This window comes from Salvelinus namaycush, chromosome 27, assembly GCF_016432855.1.
Source record: "Salvelinus namaycush isolate Seneca chromosome 27, SaNama_1.0, whole genome shotgun sequence".
Taxonomy (NCBI): Eukaryota; Metazoa; Chordata; class Actinopteri; order Salmoniformes; family Salmonidae; genus Salvelinus; species Salvelinus namaycush.
In genome coordinates, this window is record NC_052333.1 from 21,993,445 (window position 1) to 22,013,772 (window position 20,328).

A 20,328-nucleotide genomic window follows, 5' to 3' on the forward strand; every position below is an offset into this window, starting at 1 on the left:
CAACGCTGTCATCATGAAGCACTTTGAGAGGCTAGTTAAGGACCATATCACCTCCACCTTACCAGACACCGTAGACCTACTACAATTCGCATATCGTCCCAACAGATCCATGGACAACGCAATCACCATTGCACTGAACGATCCCTCCTGGACAAGAGAAATACCCAACTACAGTTCAGCCTTCAACACCATAGTACCCTCCAAGCTCATCAGTAAGCTCAGGGCCCTGGGTCTGAACCCCTCCCTGTGCAACTGGGTCCTGAACTTCCTGACGGGCCGACCCCAGGTGAAGGTAGGAAACAACACCTCCACTACGCTGATCCTCAACACGGGGGCCCCACAGGGGTGCATGCACAGCCCCCTCCTGTACTCCCTGTTCACCCATGACTGCGGGGCCACGCACATCTCCAACTCGATCATCATGTTTGCTGACGACACAACAGTGGTAGGCTTGATTACCAACAACAATGAGAAAAATGCTGCAGCAGCTGATTTCAAAGTATTTCTGCAGCTTATTGCACAAAAATATACTAATCCTGTATCCCATCTCATGCAGAAACACTGCCTTGCAGGGGAGCTGAGCTCATTGAGTGGATTCATTTTTGGAGGTGCAGCACACAGGCATAAAAGTTGGTCTAATTTACTACAAAGTGAGACTGTCCTCGTGTTTCTTGGCTTTTTACATTGTTTTGTTCACAAAGTCAGTTTTAGCTGGAGTCTGCTGCTTCAACTGATAGTGAAGAGACGCCCTAGTCATATCCCAAATTTCACAGACGCACGTGGCAGGACTCGAGTGGCCCTGTTACTGTGATAACCTCCTGCCCTTAAAGGGGCAGCTGAACATTTTCTCTGATATTTTGATTTAAAAAAAACTGAGGTCACAAAATGTTTTATGAAATTGAGCAATATACCATGTTACTTCTTACTAGTACATTTCTTGTTTTATATATATTACAAAGCATGGTCATCTTTAAAAAAATATGTATATGTAATTATGGTCCCAAAAATATTTTGGCTGGTAAAAAAATCAGATTTTGTTAATTTCTATCATCTACCTGCCACTTGGTGGTGGAACAAAACGTGAATTTTAGGCTCTGGCCTACAGGGAGGAGGTGAGAGCACTGGCATAGTGGTGCCAGGAAAATAACCTCTCCTTCAATGTCAACAAACCAAGGAGCTGGTTGTGAACTACAGGCAGCCCCCCGCACTCCTGATTCAGAGGGGTTGGGTTAAATGTGTAAGACACATTTCAGTTGAAGGCATTCAGTTGTAATACTGACTAGGTATCCCCCTTTCCCAATTGCAGCATCCGAAACCAAAGGGTTCTCCAGAGGGTGGTGTGGTTAGCCCAATGCATCATCGGGGGCACACTGCCTGCCCTCCAGGATATCTATTGCACCCGATGTCACAGGAAGGCCAGGAAGATCATCAAGTACCTCAGGTGCATTAAAGCTGGGACCGATTTCCAGGCTGTTAAATGTCACCACTAGCCGGCCTCCGCCCAGTACCCTGCCCTGAACCTTAGTCACTGTTCTAGCCGGCTACCACCCGGTACTCTACCCTGCACCTTAGAGACTGCTGCCCTATGCACATAGTCATTGAACATTGGTCACCTTAATAATGTTTACATACTGTTTCACCCACTTTATATGTATACTGAACAAAAATATAAGCGTAACAATTTCAACAATTTGACTGAGTAACAGTTCATATAAGGAAATAAGTCAATTGAAATACATTCATTAGACCCTAATCTATGGATTTCACATGACTGGGAATACAGATATGCATCTGTTGGTCCAGATACCTTTAAAAAAAGGTGAAGGCGTGGACCAGAAAGCCAGTGTGGTGTGACCAAACATCTCCTTCACATTGAGTTGATCAGGCTGTTGATTGTGGCCTGTGGAATGTTGTCCCACTCCTCTTCAATGACTGTGCGCAGTTGCTGGATATTGGCGGGAACTGGAACACGCTGCTGTACTTGTCGATTCAGGGCATCCCAAACATGCTTAATGGGTGACAAGTCTGGTGAATATGCAGGCCATGGAAGAACTGGGACATTTTTACAGATGTATACAGATCCTTGCGACATGGGGCTGTGCATTATCTTGCTGAAAGATGAGGTGACGGCGGCGGATGAATGGCACGACAATGGATCTCAGGATCTCGTCACAGTATCTCTGTGCATTGAAATTGCCGTCGATAAAATGCAATTGTGTTCGTTGTCTGTAGTTTATGCCTGTCCATACCATAACCCCACCGCCACCATGGGGCACTCTGTTCACAACATTGACATCAGCACAACGCTCGCCAACATGACGCCATACATGTGGTCTGCGGTTGTGAGGCTGGTTGGACGTACTGCCAAATGGTAGAGAATTAGCATTAAATTCTCTGCCGACAGCTCTGGTGGACATTCCTGCAGTCAGCATGCCAATTGTACGCTCCCTCAACTTGAGACATCTGTGACATAATGTTGTGTGACAAAACTTCACATTTTCGAGTGGCCTTTTATTGCCCCCAGCTTCTTGATATGCCACACCTGTCAGGTGGATGGATTTTCTTGGCAAAGGAGAAATGCTCACTAACAGGGATGTAAACAAATTTATGCACACAATTTGAGAGGATTCAGCTTTTTGTGCATATGGAACATTTCTGGGATCTTTTATTTCAGCTCATGAAATATGGGAACACCGTTTCCATGTTGCGTTTTATTTTTGTTCAGTGTGTATACAGTACTGTGTTCTAGTCATCGCTCATCCTGTTTTTTTATTGTGTGTATCGTTTTATTTATTTTTGCTTGGTATTACTTCACTGTTGGAGCTTCAAACACAAGCATTTCGCTGCACCTGCGATAACATCTGCAAATCTGTGTACATGACCAATACACGTTTATTTGATTTGACACACACCCACACACGCACGAACACACACACATGGGCTGCTACCCACGGCAGCTCAGCCAAAACCCTACGGTGTAGCCTCAGAGAGGGAGCGCCACATGGAGCTCTGCATGATGTAATCAGGCCTGTTAATTGCACAGCAGTGCCATGGATCATACTACAAATGTCTTTTAGTGAGAGCCCACTTCTCAGTTGTCTCTTGTTGGCAGCCATTGTGTCCTAATTGCTTTAGGAACAACTGCATAGCATTATTACATGCAGAGTGATGGAGATATTGCAAAGATTAAAAATCCTACTTTTACATACAGTATCTCAGTGGGTCTGAAGTTTTGGTTTGAGCGTTGCCGTCTAAACTAAAGCACTCTGCACATTTGGTGCAGGGGATGTCAATTTTTCCTTCTTGTTCAAACTGATTCATGTGGCCAATATCAGTATTTTTATTCTGGTAAGATGAATCACTTGCTGAAGTAGGCCTGTTTTACCTGATTTGGGGTTTGACGATAATCATTTCACCAACCCGGCGGGGTAGAGATTGTAGACCTAGTTACGTTCTGATGAAGCATTCTTGCGTCAGATGAAGTGTGGAAATACATAGTGTGACTATGGTGTTGCCATGCTACCTCTCCCTGTCCTAGTGAACCGTTGGCAGCAGTCAGACTCACTGTGTTGCTACCTGGTGTTCCTCCTGTATTGATGTCTTCACTCAGTCTTCTCTGCTATCCCAAACATGACAGATCTCTCCTTCTCATGGAGAGCGTGCTACTATGGACTGACACACTGAGGAAAAAATATTTTGTTTGGTCAGCAATGTTTTCTCCCAAGATCTGTCTATGGTCGTACTGTGTGTGTGTGTGAGACCATACAGTATATTGTGTATCTGTATCTGTTAGGGCTACTTCCCCAGGCAGAACCTCTATGTCTACAGGTAGATGAAGGATGCTGAATGGGTGTGTTTTCCCCCCATAGTGATGCCAGATGACATTCCTGCACAAGCAGATGGTGTGTGCATGCGTGAATACGTTCATTCTCTGCTTCTATCATCATTGTCATAGGCAGGTCACAGGGTGTCTGTGTTAACGGTCATGAACAGTCAAACTCGTGTTTTTCATCAAATGTGATGATATTTGAAGGAAACAAGATCAACGTACGATGGCCAAAGTATGAAAAATGACTGCATCTACATAAAGTTTCATAAAGTTACTAGTCCCCTTGTCAAACACTTAATTTGAATACACCAATGGTAACATGATTTTCTCTTACCTAATTTTAACAAGTACCACCTTGTGACCAACATCAGAGAAGGTGTGTTTGCAGAGTGGCATGGTTTATATAGCTAGATAGCTACTCTATTGGTGCCAAAATGTAAGGTGTCAGCAAATATAATTCAAAGTTTACACTATTCATCTATCACAAAGATACTTATGTTTCCCTTTTCATCTGTGCCTGGTGTTAGCTAGTTACTGGCTTGCTAGGTCTTCAGCCAGCATGGAACTACATGGGGGGAAGGGCCGTTCAAAACTCCAACGCGGTTGTCAAGTCACCACATCAGTCAGTGCTGCTGTGAAAAGCATCACAAGAGACATGCCATACAGGAGATGTATAAAACTAATTACAAAATGATATCAGTGATGCAATTTCAGTGTTTGAGTTGCTTTGTGTTTCACCAAATTTGCTTGAGAGGATTTTACTGCAACACTGCTCACTGCATCCAAGTATCTTGACAAAGGTGTTTCAAAGAGCTGTCAGTCAAGGAGAGCTCATGAATATAAGCTCCCCGCCCACTCAGCCTGTCTTTTACACTTCCTGGTAGTTGGCCATTAGAGAAAAAGTAATTTTCAGAATGACTGCTCAGGACCTTTTGAAGAGTTCACCAGAGCAGACAGACAGACCAGTCCTGGTGTTGTCCTCTCCTGACCCGACCACTCTCTAGTGGACCTACTTAATCATATACTGCTAGTTGTCCTGACAACTCCGTCCTCTGCTCCTCTACAGGGTAGTCTGTGTTTACCCTAGCTCCCAGTGTTTCTCCCTCCCTGCCTCCCTCCCTCCCTCACTATGACAAATGGATTAATGACAGATGGTGTCAGTTCTTCACAATAGGGAAAAGGCATCTGTAGAAAAGCAAACGTTAACATTTCTGTCTATGTACAATATGGCCTCAGCAGCCAACGATGAGAGAGAGAGAAGTGGTTGAGGTAGGAACTTATGGAGGATTTCAGTCCACAGAGGGCAGTAGAGACAGTGTGTACAGGGTTGTAGTGAGGCTACCTGCTTCCACTAGACTGATTTTAGTGGTATATTGGCAGGCTATATATAGCTTAATGGAGTGTGTATTAATTATAAGTGAATGTTACTCAACTGTTTCTATGCATCTCTTTTCCGCCCCGTGTCTTACGGACCGACCAAATAAGACCTGGGCAGCTGTGTGTAGGACAGGGTTTCCCAAACTCGGTCTACAGGAGCCCAAGGGGTGCATGTTTTGGTTTTTGCCCTAGCACTACACAGCTGATTCAAATAATCAACAAATCATCATGCTTTGATCATTTGAATTAACTGTCTAGTGTTAGGGCAAAAACCTAACCATGCACCCCTTGTGGTCCCTATGACTGAGTTTGGGGAAAGTCTGGTGTAGGACATGGACCAGCTGGAGTGACAGAGTGTGTTAGACCTGTGGCAGCTCTGAGCTAGAGTGACAGTGATGGAGTAAGGGCTGTCAGTATGAAAGGCCAATCAGTGATCGATTCATCAGCGATGAAAACAATGCACAGTTTTCTGTTCATCACCAACAGGGTGTTGAGGGTTCACTAACTTTTGACACATCTTTACACGACTTCAAGGTTTGTAGTGCCCTGCAATTAGATATTGCTTCACTCTTCGAAGCACTCATTCATTCAAGTGGATGTTAGGCTGAGCTCTGCATGCTCTCTCTGCGTTAGCATGATAGAGAAATGATGGTCTGTATCTCAGATATATAGAAAATAGTGTGTCAGATGGAGGCAACAGGAAAAACGAAAGCGTTTGGGAAGCTAGCTATTGACATTTTTTCATGTCTTTTTTGAAGAGGCTCCACTGTGGTCTGCAGTCTACAGTCCAACATCACTAGTTCTGACATCTAGTTCCAACTCTTGTTGTGTCTTTTTGTATTGATGATAACACCAGGGCTTACATCACTAGTTCCAACTCTTGTTGTGTCTTTTTGTATTGATGATAACACCAGGGCTTACATCACTAGTTCCAACTCTTGTTGTGTCTTTTTGTATTGATGATAACACCAGGGCTTACATCACTAGTTCCAACTCTTGTTATGTCTTTTTGTATTGATGATAACACCAGGGCTTACATCACTAGTTCCAACTCTTGTTATGTCTTTTTGTATTGATGATAACACCAGGGCTTACATCACTAGTTCCAACTCTTGTTGTGTCTTTTTGTATTGATGATAACACCAGGGCTTACATCACTAGTTCCAACTCTTGTTATGTCTTTTTGTATTGATGATAACACCAGGGCTTACATCACTAGTTCCAACTCTTGTTGTGTCTTTTTGTATTGATGATAACACCAGGGCTTACATCACTAGTTCCAACTCTTGTTGTGTCTTTTTGTATTGATGAGAACACCAGGGCTTACATCACTAGTTCCAACTCTTGTTGTGTCTTTTTGTATTGATGATAACACCAGGGCTTACATCACTAGTTCCAACTCTTGTTGTGTCTTTTTGTATTGATGATAACACCAGGGCTTACATCACTAGTTCCAACTCTTGTTGTGTCTTTTTGTATTGATGATAACACCAGGGCTTACATCACTAGTTCCAACTCTTGTTGTGTCTTTTTGTATTGATGATAACACCAGGGCTTACATCACTAGTTCCAACTCTTGCTGGTTAGCCTACCTGTTGAATAAGGCAGTGGGGTGTCAACATGGGGAGATTAATAGCTTTGTTTTTTTCCCTTATCTCCTCCGTCTCTCCATCTCCTTCTCTCTCTCCATCCCTTTCTATTTAGTCATGTTTCATTCCCCTCTATATGCATCTCTCCTTCTCTCCATCCTTCTTTCCCTGCCGCACAGTTGGTGCCAATTGCTCTCTCTCTCTCTCTCTCTCTCTCTCTCTCTCTCTCTCTCTCTCTCTCACACCATTAATTATTGCAGTGTAGTCTCTACTTCTATGAATATTTCAGGCTCTGTGTTATTAAGACAATCTATATTTCATGGCCCCCCTACCTTGTCACCTTTTTGGTGATCAGAATTTTCCTGTGTCTAACAGTGAGTCATTGAAGTGCATTATACATTTCATGGGATGTATCTTACCAGGCTCTAATGGTCTAGTGCACTTTCTTTTCTCACTCTTGTACCTGAAGAGTAGTTTATTTCACCCCCCAAAACTTGGATGTTTGTCAATCACAAATCTTCTGAATTATTTGTGTTAGGGTTACACAATAATTCCACTTACTCCTGAGATTCTACAGTCGTGGCCAAAAGTTTTGAGAATGACACAAATATTAATTTCCACAAAGTTTGCTGCCTCAGTGTCTTCAGATATTTTTGTCAGATGTTACTATGGAATGCTGAAGTATAATTACAAGCATTTCATAAGTGTCAAAGGCTTTTATTGACAATTACATGAAGTTGATGCAAAGAGTCAATATTTGCAGTGTTGACCCTTCTTTTTCAAGACCTCTGCAATCCACCCTGGCATGCTATCAATTAACTTCTGGGCCACATCCTGACTGATGTCAGCCCATTTTTGCATAATCAATGCATGGAGTTTGTCAGAACTTGTGGGTTTTTGTTTGTCCACCCGCCTCTGGAGGATTGACCACAAGTTCTCAATGGGTTTCCTGGCCATGGACCCAAAATATCGATATTATGTTCCCCGAGCTATTTAGTTATCACTTTTGCCTTATGGCAAGGTGCTCCATCATGCTGGAAAAGGCATTGTTAGTCACCAAACTGTTCCTGGATGGTTGGGAGAAGTTGCTCTCGGAGGATGTGTTGATACCATTCTTTATTCATGGCTGTGTTCTTAGGCAAAATTGTGAGTGAGCCCACTCCCTTGGCTGAGAAGCAACCCCACACGTGAATGATCTCAGGATGCTTTACTGTTGGCATGACACAGGACTGATGGTAGCGCTCACCTTGTCTTCTCCGGACAAGCTTTTTTCCGGATGCCCCAAACAATCGGAAAGGGTATTCATCAGAGAAAATGACTTTACCCCAGTCCTCAGCAGTCCAATCCCTGTACCTTTTGCAGAATATCAGTCTGCTCCTGATGTTTTTCCTGGAGAGAAGTGGGATCTTTGCTGCCCTTCTTGACACCAGGCCATCCTCCAAAAGTCTTCGCCTCACTGTGCGTGCAGATGTACACCTGCCTGCTGCCATTCCTGAGGAAGCTCTGTACTGGTGGTGCTCCGATCCCGCAGCTGAATCAACTTTAGGAGACGGTCCTGGCGCTTGCTGGACTTTCTTGGGCGCCCTGAAGCCTTCTTTACAACAATTGAACCGCTCTCCTTGAAGTTCTAGATGATCCGATAAATGGTTGATTTAGGTGCAAATTTACTGGCAGCAATATCCTTGCCTATGAAGCCCTTTTTGTGCAAAGCAATGATGACGGCACGTGTTTCCTTGCAGGTAACCATTGTTGACAGAGGAAGAACAATGATTCCAAGCACCACCCTCCTTTTGAAGCTTCCAGTCTGTTATTCGAACTCAATCAGCATGACAGAGTGATCTCCAGCCTTGTCCTCGTCAAAACTCACACCTGTGTTAACGAGAGAATCACTGACATGTCAGCTGGGCCTTTTGTGGTAGGGCTGAAATGCAGTGGAAATGTTTTTTGGGGATTCAGTTCATTTGAATGGCAAAGAGGGACTTTGCAATTAATTGCAATTCATCTGATCACTCTTCATAACATTCTGGAGTATATGCAAATTGACATCATACAAACAGAGGCAGCAGACTGTGAAAATTAATATTTGTGTCATTCTCAAAACTTTTGGCCACGATTGTACACAAACTCAGTTTTTTTACTATGACACCCAGCATGCCCATGTCCATGTTCAGCTCAGTAAAGTCATCCACCGTTTATTTTTGATGATATCTACATGCCCGATTACTAAAGTACATCCATTTTGAGCTGTTAGGTCCTTGTCATTCACAGGGATTTCAGCCACAGAGAGATACTCACATCACTTTTGCACCTGTCAAGAATACTAAACCACTTTAATTTTGCTACGGTACATTTATAGCTTTCGAGGTTTTGTTTGTTTCCTCCAATGAGTGGATCTGTCTCTGCTTAGGTTGTATTCCAGAGGGCACCCTATTCCCTACAAAAATTGTTAAAAATAGTGCTGCTTTGAACTGGCTCCAACTGCATCCAGGCAGCCGTATGGTGGCTTGCCCTTGCCCTGGCCTCCGGCCCTGGCCTCAGCCCCGCTCTAAGCAGGTCGCCTGGTGTTCAGACACAACCCACTCTAGCATGCTGTAGCTGTCTGGGTTAGAGGTGCTTTTCCTGCTCTCTCTCTGCTCTCTATCTTTGTCTGCTCTCTCTCTTCTCTTTCTGTCTCTCTCTCTATCTCGCCTTGCTCAGTATGCTTCAATACTTAGGCATAGCTTTCATATGCGGGTAATGCCCACAACATTGACATCCCTAAACAATTCCTGGATAATGTGCTGAATTCCGCTAAGCTGTTGGAAGTGTTGGGCCCTGCAGTCCTACGTTTCTCCAAAACATTAGATATGTCTAGCGTGTTGATGACCACCACCAAGCATACTAAGAAACAATCATTACAACATACCTTCAGCTCATGTTTTTCCTCTCTCAATGGACCAGGTAAAGCTAATGGAAAGGCTTCTTCCTAAAGGCTTCTTCCTCCATGTATATGTGAGGGCTTAGTGCTTGAAGATCTTAGGCCTGGATAAAACATCGAAGGATAGATGTAATAATGCTGATGTGTTATGACGGGGTCAGAGAGCAAATGTACCTGTAGTCCATTCATGCATCTTTCATTATTGTCTAAGAGCCTAAATGGGTCTCTGACCTCACATCCAGGTACATAAATTGTTCACCTAATTGTAACATTCTGTCATAAAGAGCACATGATCAGCTTCATAACAAACATGTTTTCTTGTCTCAAAAGGTTAAATAAAATAAAAATGCTTTATACAGTGTATTCTGAAAGTATTCAGACCCCTTGACTTTTTCCACATGTTACGTTACAGCCTTGTTCTAAAATTGATTAAATTGTTTTTTCCCCTCATCAATCTACACACAACACCCCATAATGACAAAGAAAAAACATTTTTTTTGAATTTTTCCTAATGTATTACAATTAAAAAAACAGAAATAACGTATTTACATAAGTATTCAGACCCTTTGCTATAATATTCTAAATTGAGCTCAGGTGCATCCTGTTTCCATTGATTATCCTTGAGTATTCTTGAGTTGGTGGTAAATTCAATTGATTGGACATAATTTGGAAAGGCACACACCTGTCTATATAAGGTCCCACAGTTGACAGTGCACGCCAGAGCAAAACCCAAGCCATGAGGTCGAACAAATTGTTCGTAGAGCTCCGAGACAGGATTGTGGCCAGATGGAAGCCACTCCTCAGTAAAAGGCACATGACAGCCCGCTTGGAGTTTGCCAAAAGGCACCTAAAGACAAGATTCGCTGGTCTGATGAAACCAAAATTGAACTCTTTGGCCTAAATGCCAAGCGTCACATCTGGAGGAAACCTGGCATTCGTGATATGTAACTTTTTGTCATGGAAATAAATGTATTTCTTGTTACCAAGTTATTTACAGTTTCTATATCTTTAGTTTTCCATGTAGAGTAATTGATGTGTTAATTCTTTAAAGCTATCCAAGGATTGTTCCATCAGGTTGTGTTTTTAGGGAGTGATATTGGGTCTTGTGGAAGACTTTTATTTGTCTTCCATATTGTTATAATGTTCTTAACGAAGCTGTTCATGTTCTTAGCTTTATCCTTAGGAAATAGACAACAATATTCTGGCTATTAACATGTGCATCTTCAGTACACTACCCATTCTTCCTCTTTACTGCATTTAACTATAAGTCACAAGTACAAGCCCTGGAATTGTATCAACTCACTACACAAGTCTGGAAGGTTAAAACCCCCCTCAGACATAGGAAGATGTGAAACTTTCCTTTATAGTCTATTCATTTAATTTGCCCATATAAAGTATGTTATGACCGAGTACACTTTTTTAAAGTGTGGAGTAATTGGTATTACCAAAAATAAATGCAAATGGAGAACTGTAAGCAGGTACTTTTAGGCTGCTGGTCACTGGCATAACATGCCAGGAATATTTAGCAATTTCACTATTTTGTCATTAATCACTGCAGCAAAATGAACAGAATAAAAAAATAACAATTACCAATGAGAGAGGGAGAGTGCGAGAGAGAGAACTATGAAGAGGGAGATTGAACAATATAAATACAGACAAAGAGGGAGAGAGAGTAAAATAAGCGAGACTGCTTTAGTTAGTGTATTACCAGCCTGTTGCTTTGAACCCAGCGGGGGCTGCAGTGCACTGTAGAGCACACCTGTTTAAGACAAAGCCACATGGGTTATTCAGTTGATGCATCATTCATTTGCTGTTCTGTTCCCTTCATCCATCCAGCCTGGTTCAAGTGGCAGCAGCTGACTCAACCATAAGTCTCAGGTGCCTGCAGGGTTTAACGTTCAACATAAATCAGCCTGTTTAGTCTTACGGACGGAGTGCAACACTGCTATTGTTGAGTGATGATAGTTAGCTGACCTGCCAACCACCAACTGGCAGCTATTAACCTTTCACCCAGGGTTGTCATAGTTTTAGCCTCAACATCAGATGAGCAGGTTTACGCTGTGATGTAGACACGCATGAAGGCACACACACGCACACGCACACACACACACACGGAATTGGATGCCCTCTAAATGTCAATAATATGCAAGTAATACTATGAATCTTCTCGTCTCGATGCTGAAATGGCCAGCAGCGCAATAAGCTCCAGATCAGTCTGTGTCAGCAGCTAGATGCTTACATATGCAAAACAAATTTCATTTCAATTACCTGTTGGTACAAACCCAGGAGATGGCATCCTGCTTATTTCCTGGTTTAGAAAATGTTAGACCATGTAAAGTCATGTCTTATCCCTGTCATTTTGCTGTCATGCTCTGCTAAGTTCCAACCAGACTTGAAAGTTACTACCCAGCATTACGTTTTCTGATTCATTTTAGCTTCTGTGCAAAAACTGTGCAACTCAGGAAAAAACTCTGGATGTATTTTTTGTTGCTGAAGGAACATCTTGTTTGTTGTGGTCCAATAAGTGCTGGGAGAGAGTCCACTAGGACGCTCCTCTCTTACTCTTTCAAGAACAAACAGTCTTTGTTTCTATAACAAAGTTTAGACGTGAGTTGAGAAGGGCACTATTATTATACTATTATTCATTAAATCCCTGGGTCCCTACTCTTTTCAGTTCACTGCAGCTAGCGACTGGAACGAGCTGCAACAAACACTCAAACTGGACAGTTTTATCTCCAGCTCTTCATTCAAAGACTCAATCATGGACACTCTTACTTACAGTTGTAGCAGCTTTGCGTGATGTGTTGTTGTCTCTACCTTCTTGCCCGTTCTGCTGTTGTCTGTGCCAAATACTGTTTGTACCATGTTTTGTGCTGCTACCATGTTGTGTTGCTACCATGTTGTTGTCATGTTGTGTTGCTGCTGTGTTGTCATGTGTTGCTGCCATGCTATGTTGTTGCCTTAGGTCTCTCTTTATGTAGTGTTATCTCTCTTGTGTGTTTTGTCCTATATTTTCTTTTAATGTATTTTTATTTTTAATCCCAACCCCCGTCCCCGCAGGAGGCCTTTTGGTAGGCCGTCATTGTAAATACGAATTTGTTCTTAACTGACTTGCCTAGTTAAATAAAGGTAAAACATTTTTTTTTTTAAATATAAAGTATTGACTACCTCAGAGAGGTTGTCCTGAGATTCATAGAGTATAATGTTTCATTACTTCTCCTCTCTCTCTCTCAATATATAGATATTATCTATGCCTGTTGTCTCCACAAAGTCTGACTCTGAAGGTTTTCTCTGTGCTCTACTTTATTCGTTGTCTTGTTGTATTGTTTCCCGTAGAGAAGTTGTTTGGAGAGTTCCTGAGCTGGGACCTGGACGAGGCTGTGTCTCAGCTGCCTCTGAAGCCAGGCCAGTCTGTCACCCTCACCGTCAACATCAAAGTCAGACTGGACTTCTCTGGAGGAGAGAACCTGCTACAGGACCTCAACGATGGTGAGTGGTTTCAATTCCAGACGGGCCGCAAAGGTCTCCCAAACAACATTATCCAGGTGCTCTCCGACCAACATTGTCAATTGAAACCAGTAGAAGCAAAACTCTTTTAGGCAGGTATTCCCAGTAGAGCACACTTCTATTTATCTATTTTGGGTTTGCCTTTCTGGAAAGCATTGGGTTCTCAGCTCCATGACCCCATAGCACTGGTTAAACATGTACTGAATGCAGAGTTGAGTCTGTGTTTACTGCCCAACCCAGTAGCTGAGTGTTCCAGAGAGGTGTGTTGAGACTCATTCAACAGAGGTAACCATGCAAACAGCAGACTCCCCTCTCACCTTGATTTCTCTCTCTGCTGTCGTCTTGCCTCTCTCTCTCTCTCTCTCTCTGTCTCTCTGTCTCTGTGTGTGTGTGTGCCCCTGACTTTCAATCATTGTCTTTGAGGCTATTTAACATACAGTTTTAATTAGCAGGGCAGTAATTGAATAAAGGAGATAAAGCAAACAGGGCTTCCTTAAACAAAAAACCTGTGAAACCATTGTGTATTATGTTGGTGACTTTCTGGACCGATGCTATGTCCTGCTGGATCTTACACTACATGACCAAATGTATCTGGGCAACTGCTCGTCAAACATCTCATTCCAAAATCATGTGCCTTAATATAGAGTTGGTCCCCCCTTTGCTGATATAACAGCCTCCACTCTTCTGGGAAGGCTTTCCACTAGATGTTGGAACATTGCTGCAGGGACTTGCTTCCATTCAGCCACAAGAGAATTAGTGAGGTCAGGCACTGATGTTGGGCAATTATGCCTGACTTCGAGTCAGCGTTCCAATTCATACCAATTTTGATGGGGTTGAGGTCAGGGCTCTGTGCAGGCCAGTCAAGTTCTTCCACACCAATCTCGACAAACCATTTCTGTATGGACCTCGCTTTGTGCACAGGGGCATTGTCTAGAATATCATTGTATGCTGTAGCGTTCAGATTTCCCTTCACTGGAACTAAGGGGCCCGAACCATGAAAACAGCCCCAGACCATTATTCCTCCTTCACCAAACTTTACAGTTAGCATTATGCATTGGGGCAGGTAGCGTTTTCCTGGCATCTGCCAAACCCATATTTGTCTATCGGACTGTCAGATGGTGAAGCGTGATTCATCACTCCAGAGAACACGTTTCCACTGCTCCAGAGTCCAATGGTGGCGAGTTTTACTCCACTCCAGCTGATGCGCATGGTGTTCTTAGGATGGTGTGCGGCTGCTTCATCCATTTCATGAAGCTCCTGACAAATAATTATTGTGCTGACGTTGCTTCCAGAGGCAGTTTGGAACTCAGTAGTGAGTGTTGCAACCGAGGACAGACCATTTTTATCACTCAGTGGTCCATTCTGCTGAGCCATTGTTGCTGTTGCTCCTAGACGTTTCCACTTCACAACAACTGCACTTACAGTTGGCTGCGGCAGCACTAGCAGGTCAGAAATTTGACGCACTGACTTGTTGGAAAGTTGGCATCCTAAGATGGGGCAAGGTTGAAAGTCGCTGAGCTCTTTAAGGCCATTCTACTGCCCATGTTGGAGTGTCTGTGGCGATTGCATGGCTGTGTGCTCGATTTTATACACCTATCAGCAACGGGTGTGGCTGAAATAGTTGAATCCACCAATTTTCAGGGGTGCCCACATACTTTTGTAAATATAGTGTATTTGCTACCCCCAAGTCCTAATACATAGTTTTTTCCCCTCATTAATGTATTAACATGCTTACTGCTGAGGATTATTAGCATTTTTATTGTTTAGCTAATTTAGTGGTGGTGGTGCTTTTCGCTGTGGGTTGATTAAGTATTGCACCTTCACTAATTTAAAGTTTGACACTTCTTCAGACAAACAGCGTGGTACATGTTAATATGCCTGATGAGGTTTGGAATGGCATTGAATTTGAATTCACTGCAAACTATTGAAAGAGCACTCCAGAGAGAACAATGTGGCATAATACGTCGTAAAAACTTAATTTTCTGTTTATAATCATGTCATTCACTGGTTTTGTGCTTGAAGACTCATTACAGTGAAACGGTCTCTGTCACAGCCAGGGAAAGACAACTTTTTTTCATGACGACATCAGGGTGTCTTGTTGTGAAAGAGCACCTATAATAGTATAAATAACGCCTTCCTTTCGTCCTCAATAGCACTTCAGAAATGGTTTTGAGGCATTCAACGCTGTTTCCATTTACTGACCCCAGACAGACAGAATGTGTATGTATAAAGTAAGCCCTTGGCCCTGTGTGGGAATTGAATGGATCCTTCACCTCTTGAGCTGCACATTCGGCTTGGCGATAAGCATCAACAGCTAGCGCCTCCCTCCCTCCCTCCCTCCCTCCCTCCCTCCCTCCCTCCCTCCCTCCCTCCCTCCCTCCCTCCCTCTTTCTAGGAGAATAAATGGCAGCTCGCGGCCTGCTTGGTGTGTCAGAAGCATTCTGATCTTTATACTTTCTCTCTCACTCTATTGCTATCCCTCTCCCCCTTTCTCCCTCACTGTCTGTCTGCATTGATATGATATATTTTGTGTCTGTCCTTCGGGTCATTCGGGTCTGATTGTCATACTGATTGTCATACTGTAAAAAGCACTTGAAATAATTCCTTGAAGTGTTTGAGATCGGTATTTGGAACTGATTTGCAAATTAACCGACTAAAATAGCGCTGATTATTTGAATAATGGATGGAGTGGAGAGATTCTTCTCCTCCGCCCCTCACTACTCCAAACGTTGATATATACAGTTGAAGTCGGAAGCTTACATTAGCCAAACACATTTAAGCTCAGTTTTTCACAATTCCTGACATTTAATCCAAGTAAAAATTCCCTGTTTTAGGTCAAACTTGGGTCAAACGTTTTGGGTAGCCTTCCACAAGCTTCCCACAATAAGTTTTGTGAATTTTGGCCCATTCCTCCTGACAGAGCTGGTGTAACTGAATCAGGTTTGTGGGCCTCCTTGCTCGCACACGCTTTTTCAGTTCTACCCACACATTTTCCATGGGATTCAGGTCAGGGCTTTGTGATGGCCACTCCAATACCTTGACTTTGTTGTCCTTAAGCCATTTTGCCACAACTTTGGAAGTATGCTTGGGGTCGTTGTCCATTTGGAAGACCCATTTGCAACCAAGCTTTAACTTCCTGACTGATGTCTTGAGAATTTGCTTCAATATATCCACATCATTTTCCTCCCTCTTGAAGCCATCTATTTTGTGAAGTGCACCAGTCCCTCCTGCAGCAAAGCACCCCCACAACATGATGCTGCCACCCCCGTGCTTCACGGTTGGGATGGTGTTCTTCGGGTTGCAAGCCTCCCCCTATTTCCTCCTAACATAACGATGGTAATTATGGCCAAACAGTTCTATTTTTGTTTCATCAGACAAGAGGACATTTCTCCAAAAAGTACGATCTTTGTCCCCATGTGCAGTTGCAAACTGTAGTCCGGCTTTTTTATGGCGGTTTTGGAGCAGTGGCTTCTTCCTTGCTGAGCGGCCTTTCAGGTTATGTTGATATAGGACTCGTTTTACTGTGGATATAGATACTTTTGTACCGGTTTCCTCCAGCATCTTCACATGGTCCTTTGCTGTTGTTCTGGGATTGATTTGCACTTTTCGCACAAGTACGTTCATCTCTAGGAGACAGAAAGCGTCTCCTTCCTGAGTGATATGATGACTGCGTTGTCCCATGGTGTTTATACTTGCGTACTATTGTTTGTACAGATGAACATGGTACCTTCAGGGGTTTGGAAATTGCTCCCAAGGATGAACCAGACTTTTGGAGGTCTCAAAAAAAAAAAAACTGAAGTCTTGGCTGATTTCTTTTGATTTCCCATGATGTCAAGCAAAGAGGCACTGAGTTTGAGGGTAGGCCTTGAAATACATCCACAGGTACACCTCCAATTGACTCAAATGTTGTCTATTAGCCTATCAGAAGCTTCTAAAGCCATGACATAAATTTCTGTAATTTTCCAAGCTGTTTAAAGACACAGTCAACTTAGTGTATGTAAACTTCTGACCCACTGGAATTGTTATACAGTGAATTAGAAGTGAAATAATCTGTCTGTAAAGAATTGTTGGAAAAATGACTTGTCATGGACAAAGTAGATGTCCTATCCGACTTGCCAAAACTATAGTTTGTTAACAAGACATTTGTGGAGTGGTTGAAAAACGAGTTTTAATGACTCCAACCTAAGTGGATGTAAACTTCCGACTTCAACTGTATAAAGAACCTTAGAAGTTCTCATGTCACATTTAAATGGCTGCAATCTATATCAAAGTGACCATGCAAATCATCCCTTAATTTTTGGGCCTGGCTCAGGCAGAAGATGTAATTTCCTTTGTTCTTGAAAACGGGGTTTCAGAGGAGCCGAGACGTACATTCTTTGTTTCTTACCTAGACCAGTTTATCCCTCTCCTTGAGTCCAGAGGGGTTCTGCAAAGCAGGATCAATGAGTTCGCCAGAACTTTGATAAACAACCTGAAAAAACTATAGTTTTTCTGGTTCATTAAGAATGCGTTACTTAGATATGTGTTTTGTTTGTTGATTCAATTAGACAACGCCCATTTATATATGTGTCGTTGTCACATGCAACGTTCAAGCTTATCTTTGTAAAAAATAAAACGCTATTTTTAAATATTTATGTCAGTTAACTGGCTAACTCACTGATCTTGCTTTGTAGTATATCCCTTAGCTCTACTCACTCACTCACTCACTCACTCACTCACTGGAGTATACATTCACTGTAGCTCAGTATTTGTATTGCTTATTTTATACTGCCTTTTTTGCTCATTTATCAAGGGGGACAACAATTTGAGGTGATTGTAGCTCAATGCTTTCTCCTTGGCTAAACTAGGCCTGTAATTTAGTATTGTTATTCATATTTACATATCACATACACATTTGTAATTAAGGCACATGAAAGTTCACATGTTCAGGAAGGCATTTCTGCAACAACAAAAAATAATAAAACGGTCCTCCTGTGAAGTCGGAACTAATGTCAAATACCTAGGACCCTGTAATCAGTCACATATAATAGGCTAAATATCGTTTACCTAGACTCCTCAAGTTAAGAGAATTCAATGGGGATTTTTCCATTCTGATTGTTTACTGCTGTTCAATCTAACTTAAACCAAAAATAATTGTCATACATTTCCTGCACTCATTTGTTATCATTTCCACACTTTGCCACGTAGTGCTGCATGATATGGGCGAAAAATATATAGGCCTAATTGGTGAACTGCTGGAATCATTTAGAACTTAGCTGGAATATAGTGGGCAGCACTTTGAATACATTGTTTAAAAAAAAAAATGTATATACTTTGTTTTTATTGTAGGAACACAAAGAAAGTACAAATAAAGTAAAATAAAAGAACAAAAAAGATCTGTCAGTTACAGTGCACTTCACACCTTCATCATCATATCATCATATTAGTTACATTGGCATCTTTGAATTAGACCTTTTCCAAGTACAAAACCCATTTTCCCCAGTATTCCTGACCTCTCTCCTGTTGAGTTCTTAAAGCAAAGGTCATATGCTCCATGTGGTGTATTTCTTCTACAATGTCTATCCATTGTGTCACTGTGGGAGGGTCTATTTGTAGCCATTTCCTAGTGATAGCCTTTTTACTGGCTGCCAATAGGACCTTCAAGAGGTACTTTTCTCTATTGTGTAAGTTATCAGGTATTTCACCCAAGTACAAAGAAATGAATGTTTGTTCTATGTCAAATCCCATTATTTTTCCAATGTTAGATCTTATTTCTCCCCAGTAAGTTTCGATTGCGAGGCAGGACCAAAAGATATGAGAGTGGTCCGCCCTCAATAGACCGCATTCTCTCCAACAAGGGTGTGGTGAGCCAGTCTGTTTTGATTTCAGTTTAGGTGTTATGAAGAAACGTATAACATTCTTCCAACAGAATTCTCTCCATGACCTTGAGTTGGTGGAGCTTTGTTGAGTCTCTAATATGTTCAACCATGTTTCATCAGTTATTTCAATGTTAAGTTCCTCCTCCCATTTCTTTTTAATATAGTTTGTAGAATGTTTCTTTGAGGATTGAATACTCAAGTAGAGATTTGAAATCGTTTTTTTGTTACTCCCCACGTTGTATGCGTTAGTGAATACTTGGATTAATTTTGGAGGTGCTCGAGGGTCAGTCACTTTTATCTCCCTTAAGAAATAGTGTCGGACTTGTAGGTATCTGTAAAAATCTTGTTTATCCAAGCCATGTTTTTTACTTAAGTCCTGGAAGTTATCTAGGTTCCCATTCCTTATAATTGTACTGAATGATGTGATGCCTTTCTGCGTCCTGAGTTGCAGGGATGAAGCTGGGGTCGTATGCGAGCCAACTCAGCAGTTTGATCTCTCTGTCTAAATTATTTTGCTTAACTACCCTAAACCATGTCTTCAGAGAGAAATTAATCCACTGATTTTGTCTATTGTATATTTCTTTTACCATGTCCTTATTTCCCAAAACTGACTGTATGGGTATCTGAATACATTGTTTTTTGACATGACAACAAATGAAAAATCCAGGGAAAATTGTGACAGGGTAGGAATCAAAGTGTTGGTCAGTGTTTTCCGTCATTAGAAGTTAAAGTAAGATAAAATATGTACTGTATGTAGCTAGCGCTAGCTAACATATTCATGCTTCACCTATAGAGCTTGCCACCTTGTAGTCCTAAAAAACTTAAATTAGTCATCTCTGGTTTGTTAAGACATTCCTAAGGGGGTAATGAATGGGGTTTTGGGATAAACACCGAAAGTAAGGTCTGAGGTTAACACCGGCTTAAGAGATTTTATTTGTTTTGTTGTATGGAATGGAACACCCAGAGTTACCTCTGCTGCAAGAGGATAAGTTCATTGGAGTTACCAGCCTCAGAAATTGCAGCCCAAATAAATGTTTCACAGAGTTCAAGTAACTGACACATCTCAATATCAACTATTCAGAGGAGACTGTGTGAATCAGGCCTTCATGGTCGAATTTCTGCATAGAAACGACTACTAAAGGACACCATTAAAAAGAAGAGACTTGCTTGGGCCAAGAAACACGAGCAATGGACATTAGACTGGTGGAAATGTGTCTTTTTGTCTGGAGTCCAAATTGGAGAATTTTGGTT

General features: G+C 42.1%; 1 protein-coding gene across 1 annotated transcript in view; it reads left to right on the plus strand.

Annotated features, from left to right (window-relative positions):
- The window catches only part of trappc9 (trafficking protein particle complex 9), a 293,236-nt gene that overhangs the window by 106,207 nt on the left and 166,701 nt on the right, over positions 1-20,328 (plus strand). The window contains exon 17 of the mRNA XM_038966127.1: positions 13,049-13,201. Within this exon, the coding sequence (XP_038822055.1) occupies positions 13,049-13,201 (153 nt within the window). The remainder of the gene's footprint in view (positions 1-13,048; positions 13,202-20,328) is intronic.